Source organism: Camelus dromedarius, chromosome 5 (genome assembly GCF_036321535.1).
Source record: "Camelus dromedarius isolate mCamDro1 chromosome 5, mCamDro1.pat, whole genome shotgun sequence".
Classification (NCBI taxonomy): domain Eukaryota; kingdom Metazoa; phylum Chordata; class Mammalia; order Artiodactyla; family Camelidae; genus Camelus; species Camelus dromedarius.
Genome location: NC_087440.1, coordinates 23,306,756 through 23,325,208, shown reverse-complemented (window position 1 = coordinate 23,325,208; position 18,453 = coordinate 23,306,756). Strand labels below are relative to the sequence as shown.

The 18,453-nt window shown below is 36.8% G+C and overlaps 1 protein-coding gene across 3 annotated transcripts in view; it reads right to left on the bottom strand.

Annotated features, from left to right (window-relative positions):
- FSIP1 (fibrous sheath interacting protein 1) overlaps positions 1–18,453 on the bottom strand; it is a 178,210-nt gene that overhangs the window by 8,431 nt on the left and 151,326 nt on the right. For all 3 annotated transcript variants that reach the window (XM_064485747.1, XM_010989336.3, XM_031453325.2), the window contains one exon: positions 10,777–11,287. In XM_064485747.1, coding sequence (XP_064341817.1) covers positions 10,777–11,287 — 511 coding nt within the window. The remainder of the gene's footprint in view (positions 1–10,776; positions 11,288–18,453) is intronic.

Sequence of the window (18,453 nt, the reverse complement as noted above, 5' to 3'; positions counted from 1 at the left end):
CTTGGAAAAATAATTTAACAAATAGTAACTAGGAGCCCTAAAGGCACACACTGTTTGAGAGAAAGAGAACTCCATAAAAACGATGATGAGTTCAACATTTCCCTAAGAGCAGGCCAAAATATTTTTTAATGGAAAAAAATCGGCTAATAGTGTTATTTTTAGAATCTCATTGCTCCACTACAAACCAGTAAGACTACAGCTCAACAATGAAAACCTCAAAACCATCTAGTTCTCTTGAAACTGTTCAGGTGGTATGAGTAATGACATATACTAACACACACCTCCTTCAAACCACTGTAACATCTGTCCAAAAGTCAATCCACCTGTAATCAGCAAGTTACAACCAGATCTTCTGATGGGCAGAATTTCAACATGAAATATATTGTGATTGGAAAATTGTCATTATAGCACTTGTCCACCTGAGGACCCCAATAAGATAACATAATTAGCTTCCTTACATCCAGACTGAACCCCATATTTCTCAAATATGCACAGCAAAATCTTGTGGCTTGCATTAATTTGACAGACTGAATGCACCATCCCTGGGACTCTGATTTCAGTCTGGCTGGGGCCTTGGACATAGTTATATAAGCAAAAAACTCCCCAAATGATCCCTATGTTCACCCTGGTTAGGAATAATGCTCTGGTGGCTTGTAACAGTGCTTCTTAAACTTCAGTGTTAAATATCATGGGGGAATCTTATTAAAGTGCAAATTCTGATTCAGTAGGTTTGGGGTGGGGCCTTAGGCCCTGCACTTCTAACGAGCCCCCAGTGTTTGCACAACACTCTAAGCAGCAAAGGCTTATAACATGCGATGGAAATCATGTGGTCCCAAAGGGCCAAGCACATGAGGTAGAAAGGGCCAGAAGGGAGCCACATTTTCCAGGACAGTATATGCTCTTTCTAAAGGGAACATCTGCTATTCAGCAATCCTCCCCAGTGGAAGGACCTGCTAATTTGTTAGAAAAGTCAGAAATTCAGGCTTTTATGGGAAATCTCCTGATGAAATGTTAAATACTATATAAGCCAACCAGGTCCAGTCACTGCCCTAATCATTTTATGTAGATTTTCTCATTTGATTCTTATTTCATTGCAACACTACAAGGCAAGTACTAAAGCCATGTTATCTTACAGATAAGGGAACCAAGGTGGAGAGGAGAGAGAGATTAAGTAACTTGCATAAGATCACCTGCCAAGAGAAGAGCAAGGATTCAAATCCAGGTCTGTCTCACCCAAAGCCCATGCTCCTAACCACTAGGCCAGATCATGCTGGTGGGTGGATGAGCCAGGCATCTCTCTCCTTGTCTAGGTTCTAGCCTGGACTCCTGCCACTTACCTGGACTCTCTTAACTTTGTCCTTTGGGTAATTAATTTGCTCTTTGGTTTTACATTCTCAGTTTCAATTTAGAGTGACCAATTGTTGGGCTGTGTTGGGCTGCATCCCACAGGCCTGCAAACTTTATAGCTGCCCAGCCGCAAGACCAAAGAAAGAGCCTGGAGACAGCAACAGAGACATCCACGATTTATTGGGAATCTTACAAGAGAGAACCAAAAGGTACTGCCCTATTCTATTTTTGTTATTTGTTAATCATACTTTCCTCTTTATTGTATGAATTTCTGTTGGTAAGCAGCTCAAATGCTTGTTGGGAAAAAGAGAATACTGTACATGCCTAGATGCCTTTTTGCTTATCTACAAAGCGGTTCAGTATGAGATAATTTGATTAAATACTAGACTAACCACAGACCTGAAGTGCCAGTGCACTCAGCAATATCTCTCAGGCTGATGAGATCAAAGATCACTTAGTCTCCTCACACTTCAATGTGGAGGAATTTATAGTGGGGATGCAATCTAGCCTCATTCCACCTGCCACCTCTCTAGAGTAAGTTATCTGATCAGTGAGTTTAGGGGAAGAAATGGCACACTCAGGTCACCTCTTCTTCCAAGGGGCTCAGCAACCCCTGCCCAAGGGTGCAACTTAGGATCAAACCCTGACCCCAACAAGGCAGTGGCAGCCTCTGAGCAGAGAAGAAGTCTTGTCTTATACCTGGCAGTAGTTCTAGCCCCTCCATCTCCAGCTTCACCTTCTACCAAGGTGACAGCTGTCAGCAAACCCTAAAGAAACATGTAACTTGGGTCCACCACAGATCCAGCTCTCCTACCAAAGGCCTTGGATACACACTGTCTACATAGGGCTGCTCCCACATAATCATACCCCTTCAAGACCACAAGCAATAACTGTTTTACCTACAGAGGCAGAAAAAATAGAGGAGCTACTCTCAATTGAAAGACAAGAGAAAAAAACATGAAAGAATAAATATTAAAACAGAAATAAACAATTTATCAGATAAAGAATTCAAAACACTGGTAATAAAAACGTTAACTGAATTAGGGAAAAGGACTGACAATGAATATCTTAATAAGGAATTTGAAAATATAAAAAAGACCAAGTCAGAAATGAATGATTCAATAGCTAAAATAAAAAAAAAAAACCATACTAGAAGGAATGAATAGTAGACTAAGGATACAGAAGAATGCATAAGTGATCTGGAAGATAAAATAATGGAAATCACCCAATTGGCAGAAAGAAAAACAAAAAATTTTTCTAAAAACGTAATTTAAGAGATCTTTGAGGTAACATTAAGTGTACCAACATTCACATTATAGGGGTCCAGAAAGAGAAGACACAGAGAAGGGGATCAAAAATGTATCTGAGGAAATTAAGTCTGAAAAATTCTAAAATCTGAAGAAGGAAACAGATATCCAGAAAAAGAAGCTCAGAGAATCCCAAACAAGATGAACCCAAACAGACCCACATAAAGAGATACCATAATTAAAATGGCAAAAGTTAAATATAAAGAGAAAATTCTAAAGGCAACAAGAGAAAAACAGAGTCATATACAAGAGAATTATCATAAGGCTATCAGCTGACTTCTCTGCAGAAATGTTGCAGGCCAGAAGGGAGTGACATGATATATTCAAAGTGCTGAAAGGGGGAAACCTGAAACCTAGGATACTCTACACAGTAGTATTATCATTTAGAATGAAAGGAGAGATAAAGAATTACTCAGACAAGCAAAAACTAAAGAGTTCATCAATACTAAACTTACCCTATAAAAAAGGTTGAAGGGTCTCCAATAAGTGGAAAAGAAGTAAGAATCTATAGGAAAGGGAAAATCCCACTAGGAAACGCATATATACGGTAAGGATTGAGGATCAACCACAAACTACTTAAAGGTCCAATATATAGACTAAAAGACAAAAATGTAAAAGCAACTATGACTACAATAAACAGATAAGGGATGCATGAAGATGTAAAATATGACAGCAAAAACATCAAATGTAGAGGAGGGCAATGAAAATTGTAGATCTTTTAGAATGTGTTTGAACTTAAATAACTACTAATTTAGAACAAGTAGGCATAATTACAGGTCAACATATATGAACCCCATGGTAACCACAAATCAAAAACCTACACAAAATAGATACACAAAAACTTAAAAGAAAGAAACACAAGCATACTACTAAAGAAAATGATCAAACCACAAGGGAAGAAACAAATAAAAAAGAAATGAACAGAGAAGAAAACAAGTAAAATGGCAATAAGTACATATTTATCAATAATTACCTTACATGACACTAGACAAAATGCTCTAATCAAAAGATATAGGGAGCCTGATTTGTAAAAAAACCAAAAGACCCTTCAATATGCTACTTATAAGAAACCCCCTTCAGAGCTAAAGACACACAAAGACTGAAAGTTAGAGGATGGAAAAAGATACTCCATAAAACTAAAATGATAAGAAAGCAAGGGCAGTAATACTCATATCAGACAAAACAGACTTTAAAACAAAGGCTATGGAGAGGGAGGGTACAGCTCAGTGGTAGAATGCATGCTTAGCATGCATGAGGTCCTGGGTTCAATCCCCAGTATCTCCACTAATAAATTAATAAATAAATAAACTTAATTACCTCCCCCCACTAAAAAAAGAAAGAAAACAAACAAACAAACAAAAAGGCTATAACAAAAGACAAAGAAAGTATTATATAATGATACAGGGATCAATACAAGCAGAGGCTATTACACTTGTTAACATATATACACCCAATATAGGAGAACCTAAATATATAAATCAAATACTAATAGACATAAAGGTAGAAACTGACAATAATACAGTAATAATAGGGTACTTTAATACTTCACTATGTCAATGAACATATCATTCAGATATAAAGGCAACAGTGATCTTAAATGATATAATAGGCCAGTTGGACTTAATAGATATCTACAGGATAGTACATTCAAATAAAGCAGAATACACATCCTTTTCAAGTGCATATGTAACGTTCTCCAGGACAGATCACATACTAGACCACAAAACAAGTCTCAACAAATTAAAAAAGATAGAAATTATTGCAAGCATTTTTTTCCAACCACAACATCATGAAACTAGAAGTCAGTAACAGAAAGAAAAATTGGAAAAGAACAAACACATGGAGACAAACAACATGCTACTAAAAAACCAATAAGTCAATGAAAAAATCAAACAGGAAATCAGAAAATACCTTAAAAAAATAAAATGGAAACACAACACTCCAAAATCTATGGGATATATCAAAAGCAGTTCTAAGAGGGAAGTTAATAGAGATTCAGGCCTACTGCAAGAAATAAGAAAAATCTCAAATAAATAGCATAATATACCACCTAAAGGAATTAGAAAGAGAAGAACAAAGCCCAAAGACAGAAGAATGAAGGAAGAAATAAAGGTCAGAGCGGAAATAAATAAAATAGAGACCAAAAAAAGAAAAAAAGAAAAGGAAAAAAAAAGAAAATATCAATGAAACCAAGAGCATTTTTTTTTGTAAAGATAAACAAAATTGATAAACTTTAGCCAGGTTCGCCAAAACAAACAAACAAACAAACAAAAAAAACCCAGAAGATCCAAATAAACCAAGTAAGAAATGAAAGACGAGATAGAGAACTAGTATCATGGAGATACAAAAAAAAATCATAAAAGAATACTATGAACAGTTATATACCAACAAATTGGAAAACCTGGAAGAAATGGACAAAGTTCTAGAAACAGACAGTCTGCCAAGACTGAATAAGAAGAAACAAGCAATTTGAATAAACCAGTCACTAGTAGTGAAACTGAATTTATAATTTAAAAAAATCCCAGAAAACAAAAGTCCAGGACTGGAGAGCGTCATAGAGAAATTCTATCAAACATTTAAAGAACTAATACCTATCCTTCTTAAACTATTCTGAAAAATTGAAGAGGACAGAATACTCCCAAATTCTTTCTCCAAGGCCACCATACCCTGATACCAAAACCAAAGACACTACAAAAAAGGAAAATTACAAGCCTATATCTTTGATAAATATAGATATAAAAATCCTCAACAAAATATTATCAAACTGAATCCAACAATATATAAAGAAGATCATGCATCATGATCAAGTTGGCTTTATTCCAGAGATGAAAGGAAAGTTACACATTTGCAAATCAATGTGACATACCACATCAACAAAAAGAATGGTTAAAAGTCACATGATCATCTCAACAGAAGCAGAAAAGGCATTTAACAAAATTCAACATTCATTCATGATAAAAACTCATCTAAGTAGGTATAGAGGGAACAAATCTCAATATAATTTATGAAAAAGTCACAGCTAACATCATACTCAACAGTGAAAAGCTGAAAGCCTTTCCTCTAAATTTAGGAACTAGACACAGATGCTTACCCTGGGCACTTCTACTTAACAGAGTATTGGAAGTACTAGCCACAGTAATTAGACAAGAAAAAGAAATAAAAGGCATCCAAATTGGAAGAGAAGTAAAACTGTCACTATTTGCAGATGACATGGTACTTTATATGAAAACCCTGAAGCCTCCACCCAAAAGCCATTAGTACAAATAAATGAGTTCAGCAAGGTAGAAGGATACAAGATTAGTACACAGAAATCTGTTACTTTTTCATGGACTAAAAATGAACTATCAGAAATTGAAAGTAAAAAACCAATCCCTTTTAAAATCACATCAAAAAGAAAAAAGTACATAGAAGTAAACTTAAACAAGGAGGTGGAAGACCTATACTCTGAAAACTATAAAACACTGATAAAGGAAATTGAAGCTGATACAAAGAAATGGAAACATATTACATGTTCATGGACTGGAAGAAATAATATTGTTAAAATGGCCATACTACCCAAAGCAAACTATAGATTTAATGTAATCCTTGTCAAAATACCTTTGACATTTTTCATAGAACTAGAACAAATAATCCTAAAATTCACATGGAACCACAAAAGACCCCAAATTGACAAAGCAACCTTGAGAAAAAAGAACAAGGCTTGAGGTACCACCCTCCCAGACTTCAAACTATATTACAAAGCTACAGTAATCAAAATAACTTGGTACTGGCACAGGAACAGGCACATAGATCAATGGAACAGAATAGAGCGCCCCAGATATAAGCCCATGCACCTGTGGTCAATTTATCTATGACAAAGGAGGTAAGAATATACAATGGAGAAAAGATAGCCTCTTCAATAAGTGATGCTGGGAACACCAGACAGCTACATGTAAAAGAATGAGATTACCATATTTTCTCACATGATATACAAAAATACGTCAAAATAGATTAAACACCTAATTGTTAAGACCTGAAACCATGAAACTCATTGAAGAGAACATAGGCATAATATTCTCTTACATAAATCCTAGCAATAATTTTTTTGAATCTGTCTCCTAAGGCAAAAGAAATAAAAGCAAAAATAAACAAATAGGACCCCATTAAACTTAAAAGCTTTTGCTAAACAAAGGAAACCATCAAGAAAACAAAAAGACAACCTACAGAATGGGAAAAAATTTTGCAAATGATATGACCAAAAAGGGGTCAATATCCAAAATATATAAACAGCTCCTACAATTCAATATCAAAAAAAAAAAACCCACAATAAAAAAAATGAGCAGATCTGAATGGACATATTTTTCAAAGAAGACATACAGATGGCAAACAGGCACATGAAAAAGATGCTCAACATCACTAATTATCAGAGAAGTGCAAATCAAAACAAAAGGGGATTTCACCTCACACCTGTCAGAATGGCTATCATCAAAAAGTCTACAAATAACATATGTTGGAGAGGATGTGGAGAAAGAGGAATCCTTGTACACTGCTGGTGGGAATGTAAACTGGTATGGCCACTATGGAAAACAGTTTGGAGTTTTCTCAAAAAACTTAAAAACAGAATTACCAAATGACCCAGCAATTCCACTCCTGGGTATATACCCATAAAAAAATAAAAACACTAATTCAAAAAGAAACATGCACCGCAATGTTCCTAACAACACTATTTACAATAGCTAAAATATGGAAACAACTCAAGTGACCATCAACAGATGAATAAGAAATGTTTATATATTACAAATGAATATTACTCAGCCATAAAAAAGAATAAAATTCTGCCATTTGCAGCAATGTGAATGGACCTAAAGAATATTATGCTTAGTGAGATGTCAGACAGAGAAAAACAAATACTATATGATATCACTTATATGTAGAATCTTAAAAATAATAAAAACAAATGAATACAGCAAAACAGAAAGACTCACAGATACAGAAAACAAAGTAGTGGTTACCAGAGGGAAGAGGGAAAGGGAGAGGGACAAATTAGGGGTATGGGAATAACAGATACAAATTACTATGTACAAAATAGATAAGCAACAAGGATATATTGTACAGCACAGGGAATTATAGCCATTATCTTGTAATAACTTCTAATGGAGTATAATTTGTAAAAATACTGGATCACTATACTATACACTTGAAGCCAATATAATATTATAAATCAATTATACTTCAAAAAAGTGAGTGATTTCACACTAGAAGGTTTTAATACCTCTGAAGAAAATACTTATTTTCAATACCACAATTGAAACTGGTCCTCAGTGTCATTAGGTTTGGTCTCTTTTTGAAGTTTTATCAACTCTGCCTTTTTGAAGCAGAATTTTAATACTTGTAACAGACCTCAGTTCATCAAGGAAAAGAAAACTACATATCAATAATGTTTGCAATTGGAAAAGAAAATGATAAATGATTCTTCTCCTTCCTGTATGCTTATAGAAATCTACTCTGAGTCACATTCACATGTATCTGTTTCCTGAGAAAGGGAGGGAAAATAATGTAACCAGCTGACCACACTGCAAGTCTTCATTACAGTTACATCTTTAAAGGGCTTTTGCCAAGAAAACTGGCTTAGTATTCGGTTTTCGTATTCACTTTTGCACAAAGTACATAATGTACAATTTAGTATTTTAGAATAAATTAATTAGCAAGTTATTTTAATAATTATAAATGCTAAGTGTTAGTAAAAGGAAAACTCCAGCTTCAGATATGCTAATCATGCACTCAAAATGATAATGTAGGACCCATTCCTTAAGGTTTATTATCTAATAAACAGAAAATAAAATATGGTTCACATATTCACATCAATACCATCTTAATTGTCCATACTCACAGGGTTGTTATAATCTATACTAGGCTTATTTGGTGCCATCAGAGGCAGGTTTTCTGAAGTTTTAGGTAAGCCACCATAGCTTCTTTCCATTAAGTCACATTAAGTTCTAGTTCATTCCATTTTGTCATATTCTACTCAGTGACAGATATACATCAGTGTGATTCCTACTAATATGGAGGTAAAGTTATACCTTAGCAAAATGCTGTTCTAAACCCCCACATGCACTGACTCCATGGGAGTGAGACCCCATATAAAATAAATCATCACACTCAGTTAGTAAGTTCGATTACAGTAGACAAAGAGGAGATGCAGATACTTTCTAATAAAAACTTTTTGCCCTAAAAGAAAGAAAATTCATTGCAATTTTAGAGTAGAATGTTATCATAGTTTATTTATTAAATGAAGATCCTTGGTGGGAGATGGCAGCCCACATCCATTTAATAGAATCTCATGCTGTAAGTGAACTCTGCTCCTGGGTTAAAACTGTATAACTTGTGGAATTTCTTTTTTTTTTTTTAATTCCAAATCTTTATATAGAAAGTGAGGCTTGCATAATTCTTAAGTGATACCACCTGCTTTCACTCATAATGTAAGGAATAAATGTGAACCATATTTTCAGTGTATTATTCTAAAACTGGATAATTTAAATTCCTTTAGTTATTAAACAGGCACCAGATTTAAGGCAGCACTTTGCATGTCACAGAAGATGTAACAATGAATCAGAAGAAGATAGGATCTCTGTCCTCAAAAAGGTTGTACAATTCTAAGTAGGAGATGTGTTTGTGTGTGTGCGCGCACACACGTCTGCACACATATAACAATGTCAAGGCAGTGTGTGTAGAATGATCCGATGGAGGGGCCAGTACTCTTGGATATTCAGAAAAGAAGTAAAACTTTTAAAAGAGAGGACCATGGAAGGTTACACTCAGAGAGTATGGGGCTGGAATTCAACTATGATTGAAGGAGTACCTGAACATTCCTGAGAAGAAAAGGGCCTGAGCTACAGCAGAGGCGTAGGAAAACACTGAAAATCCTAAACCCAGATTAGCTATAATTTGAATAACATTTAGGGTACTAGATAGGGACTGACTAGAAAGAGAATTCCAGGTCAGACTGTGGAGGCCTTGAATGGCAAGTGAAAGAATTCAGATTTCATTCCCTAGGCAGTGGAGAGCTGTAGAGCTTTCTGAGCCAAGGTGATCAAAGCTGTACTTCGGAAGAATTAGTTTAGGTGGTTGTCAATGACAGGAGGGGAGGAGGGACCACAGGCAGGGAAGCCTGATCAGTTTACCACATCGGTCTAGGTGAGGGGGTCGGAAGAAGGAGGGATGGGCATGGGAGACACAGCAGGAGGAGAACAAACACTATTTGAAGATTGGAAGTCGGAAACAGGGGAGAGGGAAGATTCAATGATGACTCAGCTTTTAAGCCTGGGTGATTGAGGAAACAGAAGTCAAGAGGAATATCTGATTTGAGAGGCAAGGATGAGGAAATCATATGGAGACCATATCCAGATGGAGATATCTAGCAAGCAGTTAGAAATACAGGACTGAGGAGTTAGTTCAGAATTAGTAAATTATAGATTTAATAGATAATGGATAGACAGATTTAATGGGCAATATCTTTTAGAGTAATCCTCATGACAGAAAAAGTTGAAGGTACTTAAATAAACTGACATCAAATACAACACATAGTGTTAGACTTCTAACACAGATAAATAATTGAATATTTGGTTATGTCAAAAACTGCCCATAGTATTTGTATCCTGCACCATTGAACCATTGCAAGATGCACCATTGGATCAAAAAAAAAAAAAAAAACTGACAACATACAAGCTGGGATGGGAAGTTAGCATACAGATTTTAATACAACCACGAAGATTTATGGCATTTGAAAAATTCATTTCTTGGAACAAATTTTCATCACTGAAATCTGGAAGCTGAAATACTAAGCAAATCTACTCAATTTGCATCCTCTCAAACTAATTTTTCTTTTCCTCTGAAATTGACATTGTCTTCTGAGTAACTATCAAAAATATGTATTAGTCACCATTATGAATAATGTATTTCATAAGGATAACTCAACCTTGATCTCATATGAACATTAATAAATGTTATGTTAGCATGTTCTTAGTTGACTCCATCTGTGACTTTCAAACATACCTCCTTATCCTCTCTACCTTACACTATAAGACCTTTTATTGAGATGCTTAGTAAGAATTATTTACCAAAACACACATTCTCCAAGCCTCACCTGGTTTTGGTTTCTCTGGAGAGCTAAGTTTCAGATGTTGGTCTTCGGAAGAAAGGCTCACATCGATGCCATACAGTGGATCATCCAAGAAAGAGGGTCTTTTCAGTCTTCCAATGCCAAGAGTCTTTGACATAAAATAGTCTGTTGTGTCACTAATAACCTTGTCCTCAGAAAACTGGAGGCATCTCATATTCTCTGCTTCAATGACAAGAGCTTGTGACATATAATGCCCTGTCAAGGCTTTGGTGAGATAGTAGCCTCTAGATGTTTCACATTCTGCATTCTCATGCATATTTACATCTTCCACCTCAGTGCTTTTGACCTTTGTTTTTGACCGATTTTGTGACTCAGAGAGAACGGATCTGGAAAGCTGGGGAAACTCAGGTGTGATATCCACAATGTCTTTCTTTTCTCCTTCTGAAGACAGTCTAATTATGGATTTTTGTTTGAATGTGCATTCATCCAGAAGACGCCTTAACTGTTCCTCAGAGAGAAGTGATGTTGAATCTAACTGATGAAACAAACCAAAAGTTTTCAGTCAACTGACTGAGTAAACACATTTATTTTTTGTTAAGCTTCCAGTAATACAATATAAATGCAAGTGCCAGGAAACCCTTTAAACAAAACATCCAAATTGCAAAATCATTCATTTTAAAGTATCCAAAAGTGCAGGGGAAATGTACAGCATGCCCAGAGAGTAAGTTTAGACTCAGTCACACATACTAAAATCCAGGGGATGGTCCCACAACACTGGTGCTAATGAATTAGTACACCAAATTAACCATGAACACTCTCTCTACACATAGAAGTACCTTGAGCTGAAATGGAGATACTAGAAGAGGATCTTCAATTTTGTAAATCTTGGGACATCAAGCAGGATAGTAAGTAACCACCTCCTGGAAAGGTAGCCAGGAATCCTGCCATAATCTCCAGTAGGTGTTTCTCTGTTCCCACCACTACTCAGTGTGAATCCTATCACCACCCAATTCCTTAACACAGGCAAATGGGGCAGATTCTACCCCTGGGGATTCACCACTCCTATGTCTGTCTACAACTTTCAGCAGACAATACTACTGAAGACAGAAAAGGAAGGGTGAAGGGGTGGTGCATCCTGAGATGCACAGTTGCTTCAATGCTACAGGTCTAGCCAGAGGCCAGGGGCATTCCAACAGCAGTGCATTCTGGGAGGAGGATTAGATCATGCACATTTAATCTCTGCTTATAAAGGTTATCTGGGCTGATTGTTTCAACCAAGATCTTAAGGATTTTAAAACTTTTTTTCTTATTCAGTGATGTTCTCAGGAAATAAATCAAACAAAAGTATAGAATCATGTTCTATGAGAATTCAGCTGAACAGCATGCCACTTGAATTGCAACAATGTCAAAAAGGAACGTGATTAAAATTATTGAAAAACACCGAAAAAAAGTCTCCCTTTATAGAATCAGTACTGTCTGTGATTTACATAGTAGATTATGTAGGAAAACACTAACCTCCTTTACAGGAAAATGAATTTGCAGATAACAAGAAGCCCTCATAAGAAAAACTAATCATGAAGTAATGGCCTTAGGTTCTACTTCAGTAAGGTAAAACAATGCTATTTGCCTACTTGGTAGTACACAGTAAGAATTAACCAAATATTCTGCATATATAAAGTACTGGCAGGGGGACCTATTATTAGGACTAGTATAGCTAATTCCCCATTATTGTGTAATGCTTCTAATGCAGATAACAACAACAACAAAAATAGTATGTGAAGCAAATTTTGTATCATGATTTTAAAAAAATCATACGTTTTTATATTATATTTAACTTCCATATAGTAAAAAATTAGTTTTCATAGTGGCAAGTACCATTATGAGTTTGAGAGTAACAAGAAATTGTCTGGAAATATATCCTTAATAGTTATCTGGGATTCAAAGTTCAGGTAAGTCACCCCACGGTTAACATACCTATCAAAAAGTAGGGGTTGAATTTTATATTAGCAAATCCTACTTTTAATCACTAGACATTTCAGGCATCCAGATGTAGTACTTTATCAATTAATTAGGAACATTCTCTTCACTCTACTATGTAAACCTCGTCATCCAGAAAATGAAGGCAGTCATTGTATGGCACTAGATAACTAAAATATACTTTCAAAATCTGCTTATATAAAATGGCTTATAATGAGTAAACAATTCCCTAGGATTTAGAAAAAGTCCACTGAGTGTCATCCTCAGCAAACACCCAAACCAAAGGCTTAACATATAAAATTTCCAGACCCTAGAAAAAAAATCAGTCCATATGGAACAGGAGGGTGAGGGATTATGGAAGGAGGTTGGGGGGGTTGCGGGGGAGGTGGGAATAAAAGAGGTGGAACATTGGTAGATTATCTGATATGTTTGATCACTTCCCCAAATAATATTGATAGGACAGACACTTGGAAATCCTGATGATGTATTTAGCTAGATACATAGAAAATTAAGTAAAAGTAAAAAATAAAGTAATTGTAAACACTGGGAAAAACAAAAACCTACACAATAAGAAAGGAAAGGTAGTTTTTCAGTTGGATATAAAAATTAAGCAAAAGAAAATAAGATAATTATTAACTCTAGGACAAACAAAAGGACCAGAAAGGACTATAAGATACTACTTTCTTTTGCTGTAAATAATGTTTACACAGTCATCTTAATATAAATAGTGATGACTGACTTAACCAAACATTGTGATTACCTATTTTAGAGAAACGGTAGGAGAGAGAAGGGGTGTTTGGAGTGGCAAAGTTAAATCCTTGGCTACCATTACAGGAAGTCAATATGTAATTGATATACTACTACAGTACCATTGTATTATTGATATGAAACTTTAGGTCATTGTAAATTGATATAAAACTGTTCAGTTAGGAGGGCAAGCTGTTAAGAAACAATGTAGAGGTAAACAGCAGGGGAAAACGTCTAAAGAAGTTAAAAGTGGTTGACTCCAGAGAGCAAAACTAAGAAGTGGGGAAGAATGGGGCAAGAAGCTGCCATTTTTGTTTAAAACCTTTTCACATAAGTTTTTCTTTAACTATATTATTACCATAATAAAAATTAAAATTAACTTAAAATACAAAAATAAAAGTGATCTGAATACATTCAAAATTTTAAAATAAAAATTAATTTAAAACTAAAAATCTGAAATATTAAAATGAAATTCCCACTGGTTATATCTTCAGACATCAGAAGCAGATCCAGGTTTTATATAATCTTAAAGCAGGGAGAGGGTACTTCTTTAAGAAAAAGAATACAAAATTGCAAATAGAAAATCGGTACAAAAATGACTTACTTTTTCTTTCAAATATGAAAAGGATCACAACAAATTATCGGAGGCTTGGAAAGTCAAGTCCATCTCTTACATTATCTCTTTAGGTCATTCACCAGAAATGCTTATATAGAAATGTTTCCTGATTGCAACGCAGCTTCCTCTCCCCACTTGAGGTTCATACAGGCGAGGGGCCCTGAAGCTTAAGCTGCACTGGCTTCAGAGTATATCTGCTTCTAAGTGCTCCAAGTTAAAGCATAACACATTTGAGTCTGTGTGTACACAGAAATAAGCTCAACTACAATCACCCTGATCCTCTGGGGGAAGCAGCCTTATGGGAAAGAAACACAAAAGACCAGAACTTGGGCTTCCGTCCAAGCTTTGCCACCTTGTGCATGTCACCTAAGGGACCCACTTCCTGCAGCTGTGAAACACAGAATTGAAGAAGATGATCTCTACATTAACTATGAGCTCTAACATTGCTTTTTATGAATAACTACTCTAAAATTTAAAAGAAATGTAAGAATAAACTGTTCTATTGAACTTAGGGAGTCACCCAGGCAGAATTTATGAAAACAAAACAGTAACAAAAAAACTTTTTATTTCTTTAATTTCTTCACAATACCAATCCTGAACTCAAAAAATAACTAAAGATTCTCTGGTCTCAAAATATTATAAGTAAAAGTGAACCAAGTAGATTAAATTGCTCAAGTTAATTTCATTACAGTGTTTCTGGGTAGTAATACATCAGCACCTTCAACATGAGCCATCTTTCCCATCTTTGACTCTGCAGAGCCTTGCCCACAGTACAAATTCAATAAATCACTGTGGTGGGAATCAAATAAATTAAGGTTGCTGAGTGTTCTGAAATGGCCGAGTACTACATTGATATACATTATTTACAAATGCTGAACTGGACTAAACTAGAGCTTATCACAAACATCTCTAATGACCCTTGACAGTTCAGGGGACCGTAACCCACACCTTTCCTTCAGATTGCTTTGAAACTCCTGAACTAACTCAGGAGCTGAACTCATAACTGAACGATTCACTGTGCCAGCATCATCAAGTAACCATCTGTTCAAGTCTTCACCTCAAACTATTCATCTTTCATGCCAGTTCTAATTTTCCAGTATTTCATAAACAAGTTATTATTCATGCTATTCCTGTCCATCATAAAATGCATCATAGTCCATCTCAGTCCTCATTTGTCCAGACCAGAGCCCAATCTATTTTCTCCCCTTCTATGAAAGCCCCTCTTTTCCCATCCTCATTTTAGTAGCCTTTTTATGAATCTTCTTTCTCATTTTAGCCAAAACACACACACTCCATAGTCAAAGAGTAAATGTATTGGATTCTCTCATCAGGAAAAAAGTAGAGAACACTTGTGGTGCTAGTTCTCGTGCAACTTGCTGGTTGGGTTGGCACTCCCAATGGGGTCTTAAGGAATAGTAATAACTAGCATTTACTCAGCACATACTTGGGCCAGACACTGCTCGAATGCATCTTACATGTATCAATTCCTTTAATCTTCATAACAAACCTATGCAGCAGATACTGTTGTTATTCTCATTTTATGGATGAAGAACTGAGGCAACAAGAAATTAAGTAACCTGTCCTCGGTCATCCAGCTAGTAGGTGGTGGGATTTGAATCCAAGCAGTCTGAGGTCCAGAGCCTCTGAGCCTAACCATAGCCTCTCACTGTAAATGAGTCCTCCCTCTACCATTCTCTAAGTATCCTTTTCCCAACTGATACTCATTTTTCTGTCCATTCCGTCAAATATAAAAACTCTTCCTGTAGATTATTTCACTCAACTGTGGATTTTAGTACCCAGATTAGCTTAGTATCTTACTCAGATTTACATGGTCTCCTCTCCTTCAGCTCATTTCAGAAAAAAAGACAACCCCAGCTCCATTCCCAGGGTGCCCACCATTTATACTTCTCCACCCAGATAAATACCAGTTTAGTGTAGGAGCTAAATCTGATGGGAGTGCAACTTGTAATTGCTGGAGATGGATCACAGACTGTGTATTACCTCACCATCAACCCTGCCTCCCCACCATGCTATGTATCTGGAGTTTCTGCAGCCATAAAAATCTCGTTATTTGGCACTGGATTTGTTGACAAGGCAATCAAGATTATAATTCTTGTGGAGGTAACAAGAAAGTCCAACATTATAAACCAGCAGAGGCAATTTTGTCCTTTGATGTAAGTGTATGTCTGATGTTGGGGTGTTTTCTTCCCCCACAAATGCTGAGTTCCTCAAGACCCACCTACAAAGCCAATACAATTATCACAAGTGAGAGAAGGATGGAAAGCTGGAATGTCCTAAATGATTAACAACAAGAGGACGGATGTAAACAGCTTTCGATGACATCAAGTTGTACTTTAAAATAAGCAACTAGAAAACATTCCACCCTTTGCTTAATTATTAGTATGTAAGTTTACAACTCTCTACTGCAGCCACTGCTAGTAACTCCTAAGAGGTAGTTTATTTTGGTCAAGGTTTTTTAGCCATAAGGAACAGAAATCTTCATCTCAAACAAAGATGGTAGTAGGCAGGCGATGAATTCTTTTAGCCTCTGCTTCTCTGGAAAACTCTGTCTCAGGCAGTAGAGGTGAGAGTTGATGTAGGATCTAAGAAGTCATCTCATGGATATCAATAAGCAGGAAATAGAGTGCAAACAGCCCGACTGGGGTATGGAGATGAGAAGCCACCAGGAACCAATAACATGTGCTTCATCCTTTTCCTACTGAGTCCCTGTGGTCTCTTAACTCACTGCTTGTCCGATGCATCCTCCACTCTGCAAACCAGCTGTCTCTGCTTATTAATGGTTTCTGCTCTCTCACAACCTCAGCTGGCCTATGTAGCATGAATTAACTCTGGTCTGCATTCAACATGACCTTAAGAGTCTGGCACCCACCAATGATTGACAATGGTCTCTATGTCTGTTAGTGCAAATTTTCAAGCAAGGTAACCTAGTTGGTCAGTGATCAGATGATGGACTAACCATGTCAGTTTCAGGTGTTCGCCACTAATCCAGTCGAGGATCACGTGGAATGAACTTGGCCTCCCAAGGGGAATTTCCCAAAGAAGGCATGAGCAGAGCAGGGACCCCAAAATAAATATACCACATTGTTAAACTAAAATTGCTATTAATTAAATGACCATCAGAAAGGACCTGACACTTAATTAAGTTTTATAGCCAACTAAAGGATTAAGAATCAAGGTGTTGCCAAATTTCACCAATCTCATTCAATTTGAGTACTCACTGAATAGTTAATTGGGATATAAAAGTAGAATTCATTATCAAAAGATATTCACTTGTGGACAGAATAATAAATCCAGCAGAATGACAGAGCAGCACTTTCAAGTCAATATGCTCTCAACTGGCTCATATAGACTCAAGAGAGGCATGTAACTTGCTGTGGCTCTTTGAGATTAAATAAGTCTGAAAATCATTGGGGAAAATCATTAGTGTTGCTTTCAATGTCAGTATCAAGGGTGCTAAGGATTCACAGAAGGAACAGGCCTGTTGGTCCTTCCTGTCTTAGCTCCTTCCTCTGTATCCTATCCATCCATCTTCCTCTGTTACACTGAGCCTACTTCAATCACATAAAAGCAAGTCTGGAAAGTACAATTCTCCTAGGAAGCCACAAAAGCCCTGGGGGCCAGGCAAGATCTGGTATCTTTTTATCCAGATTAGTCAGAGGTTATCCGGCCAGAGGAGAATCTGAACTCTAGTCTAAAGGGAAGCAGAGGTCATTGCCAGAGAAACTATGTAAAACATTAGGAATGAGGGCTGAGGCAAGGTTGTAAACAGGAAAATGAGTCAGCCCCAGGTCAGAAGCCAGAGGATCTGTGGAGAGAATAAGAGAGTGTGAAAGTGGTCAAGATGCGTGGCTGTGCAGTAAGTTCATAAATGTTGTGGTGGTGTTGGAAGCCTGGCCTGGCATGTCAAAGTACCCATGCAGAACAGGACATCTCCCTCATCCAGGCCACCTATCTTCCCCAAACGACTGGGTAAGGAAGGACCTGGAAGAGTCTGCCTGGTGTGTTTCCTCTGTGAAAGGCTGCCTAGCCTGTGAGCGATCTGTGATGCTTCTTCTCAGCCTAGATGCCAGAGCTGATCCCCATGGCATTAGGAATCCAGGCTTTCTGTTTCTAAGAGGATGAGAAGGGTGGGATGCCAGCAGGATCCCAATGGATAAAAGGGGACACAGATGGGAGAAAAGAGAAGCAGGGTATGGAATTCTCCACTCCTCTAATTTGAAAAGGTCAGAACTCAGCTTCGGTTGGTGACAGAGTCAGAAAGGTGCAGATGAGCTCAGAGGACTTCATGACTTCAGCTTCCAGAAGGGTGATGGGTGAAAGGGGGCTCTAACTTTTCCATT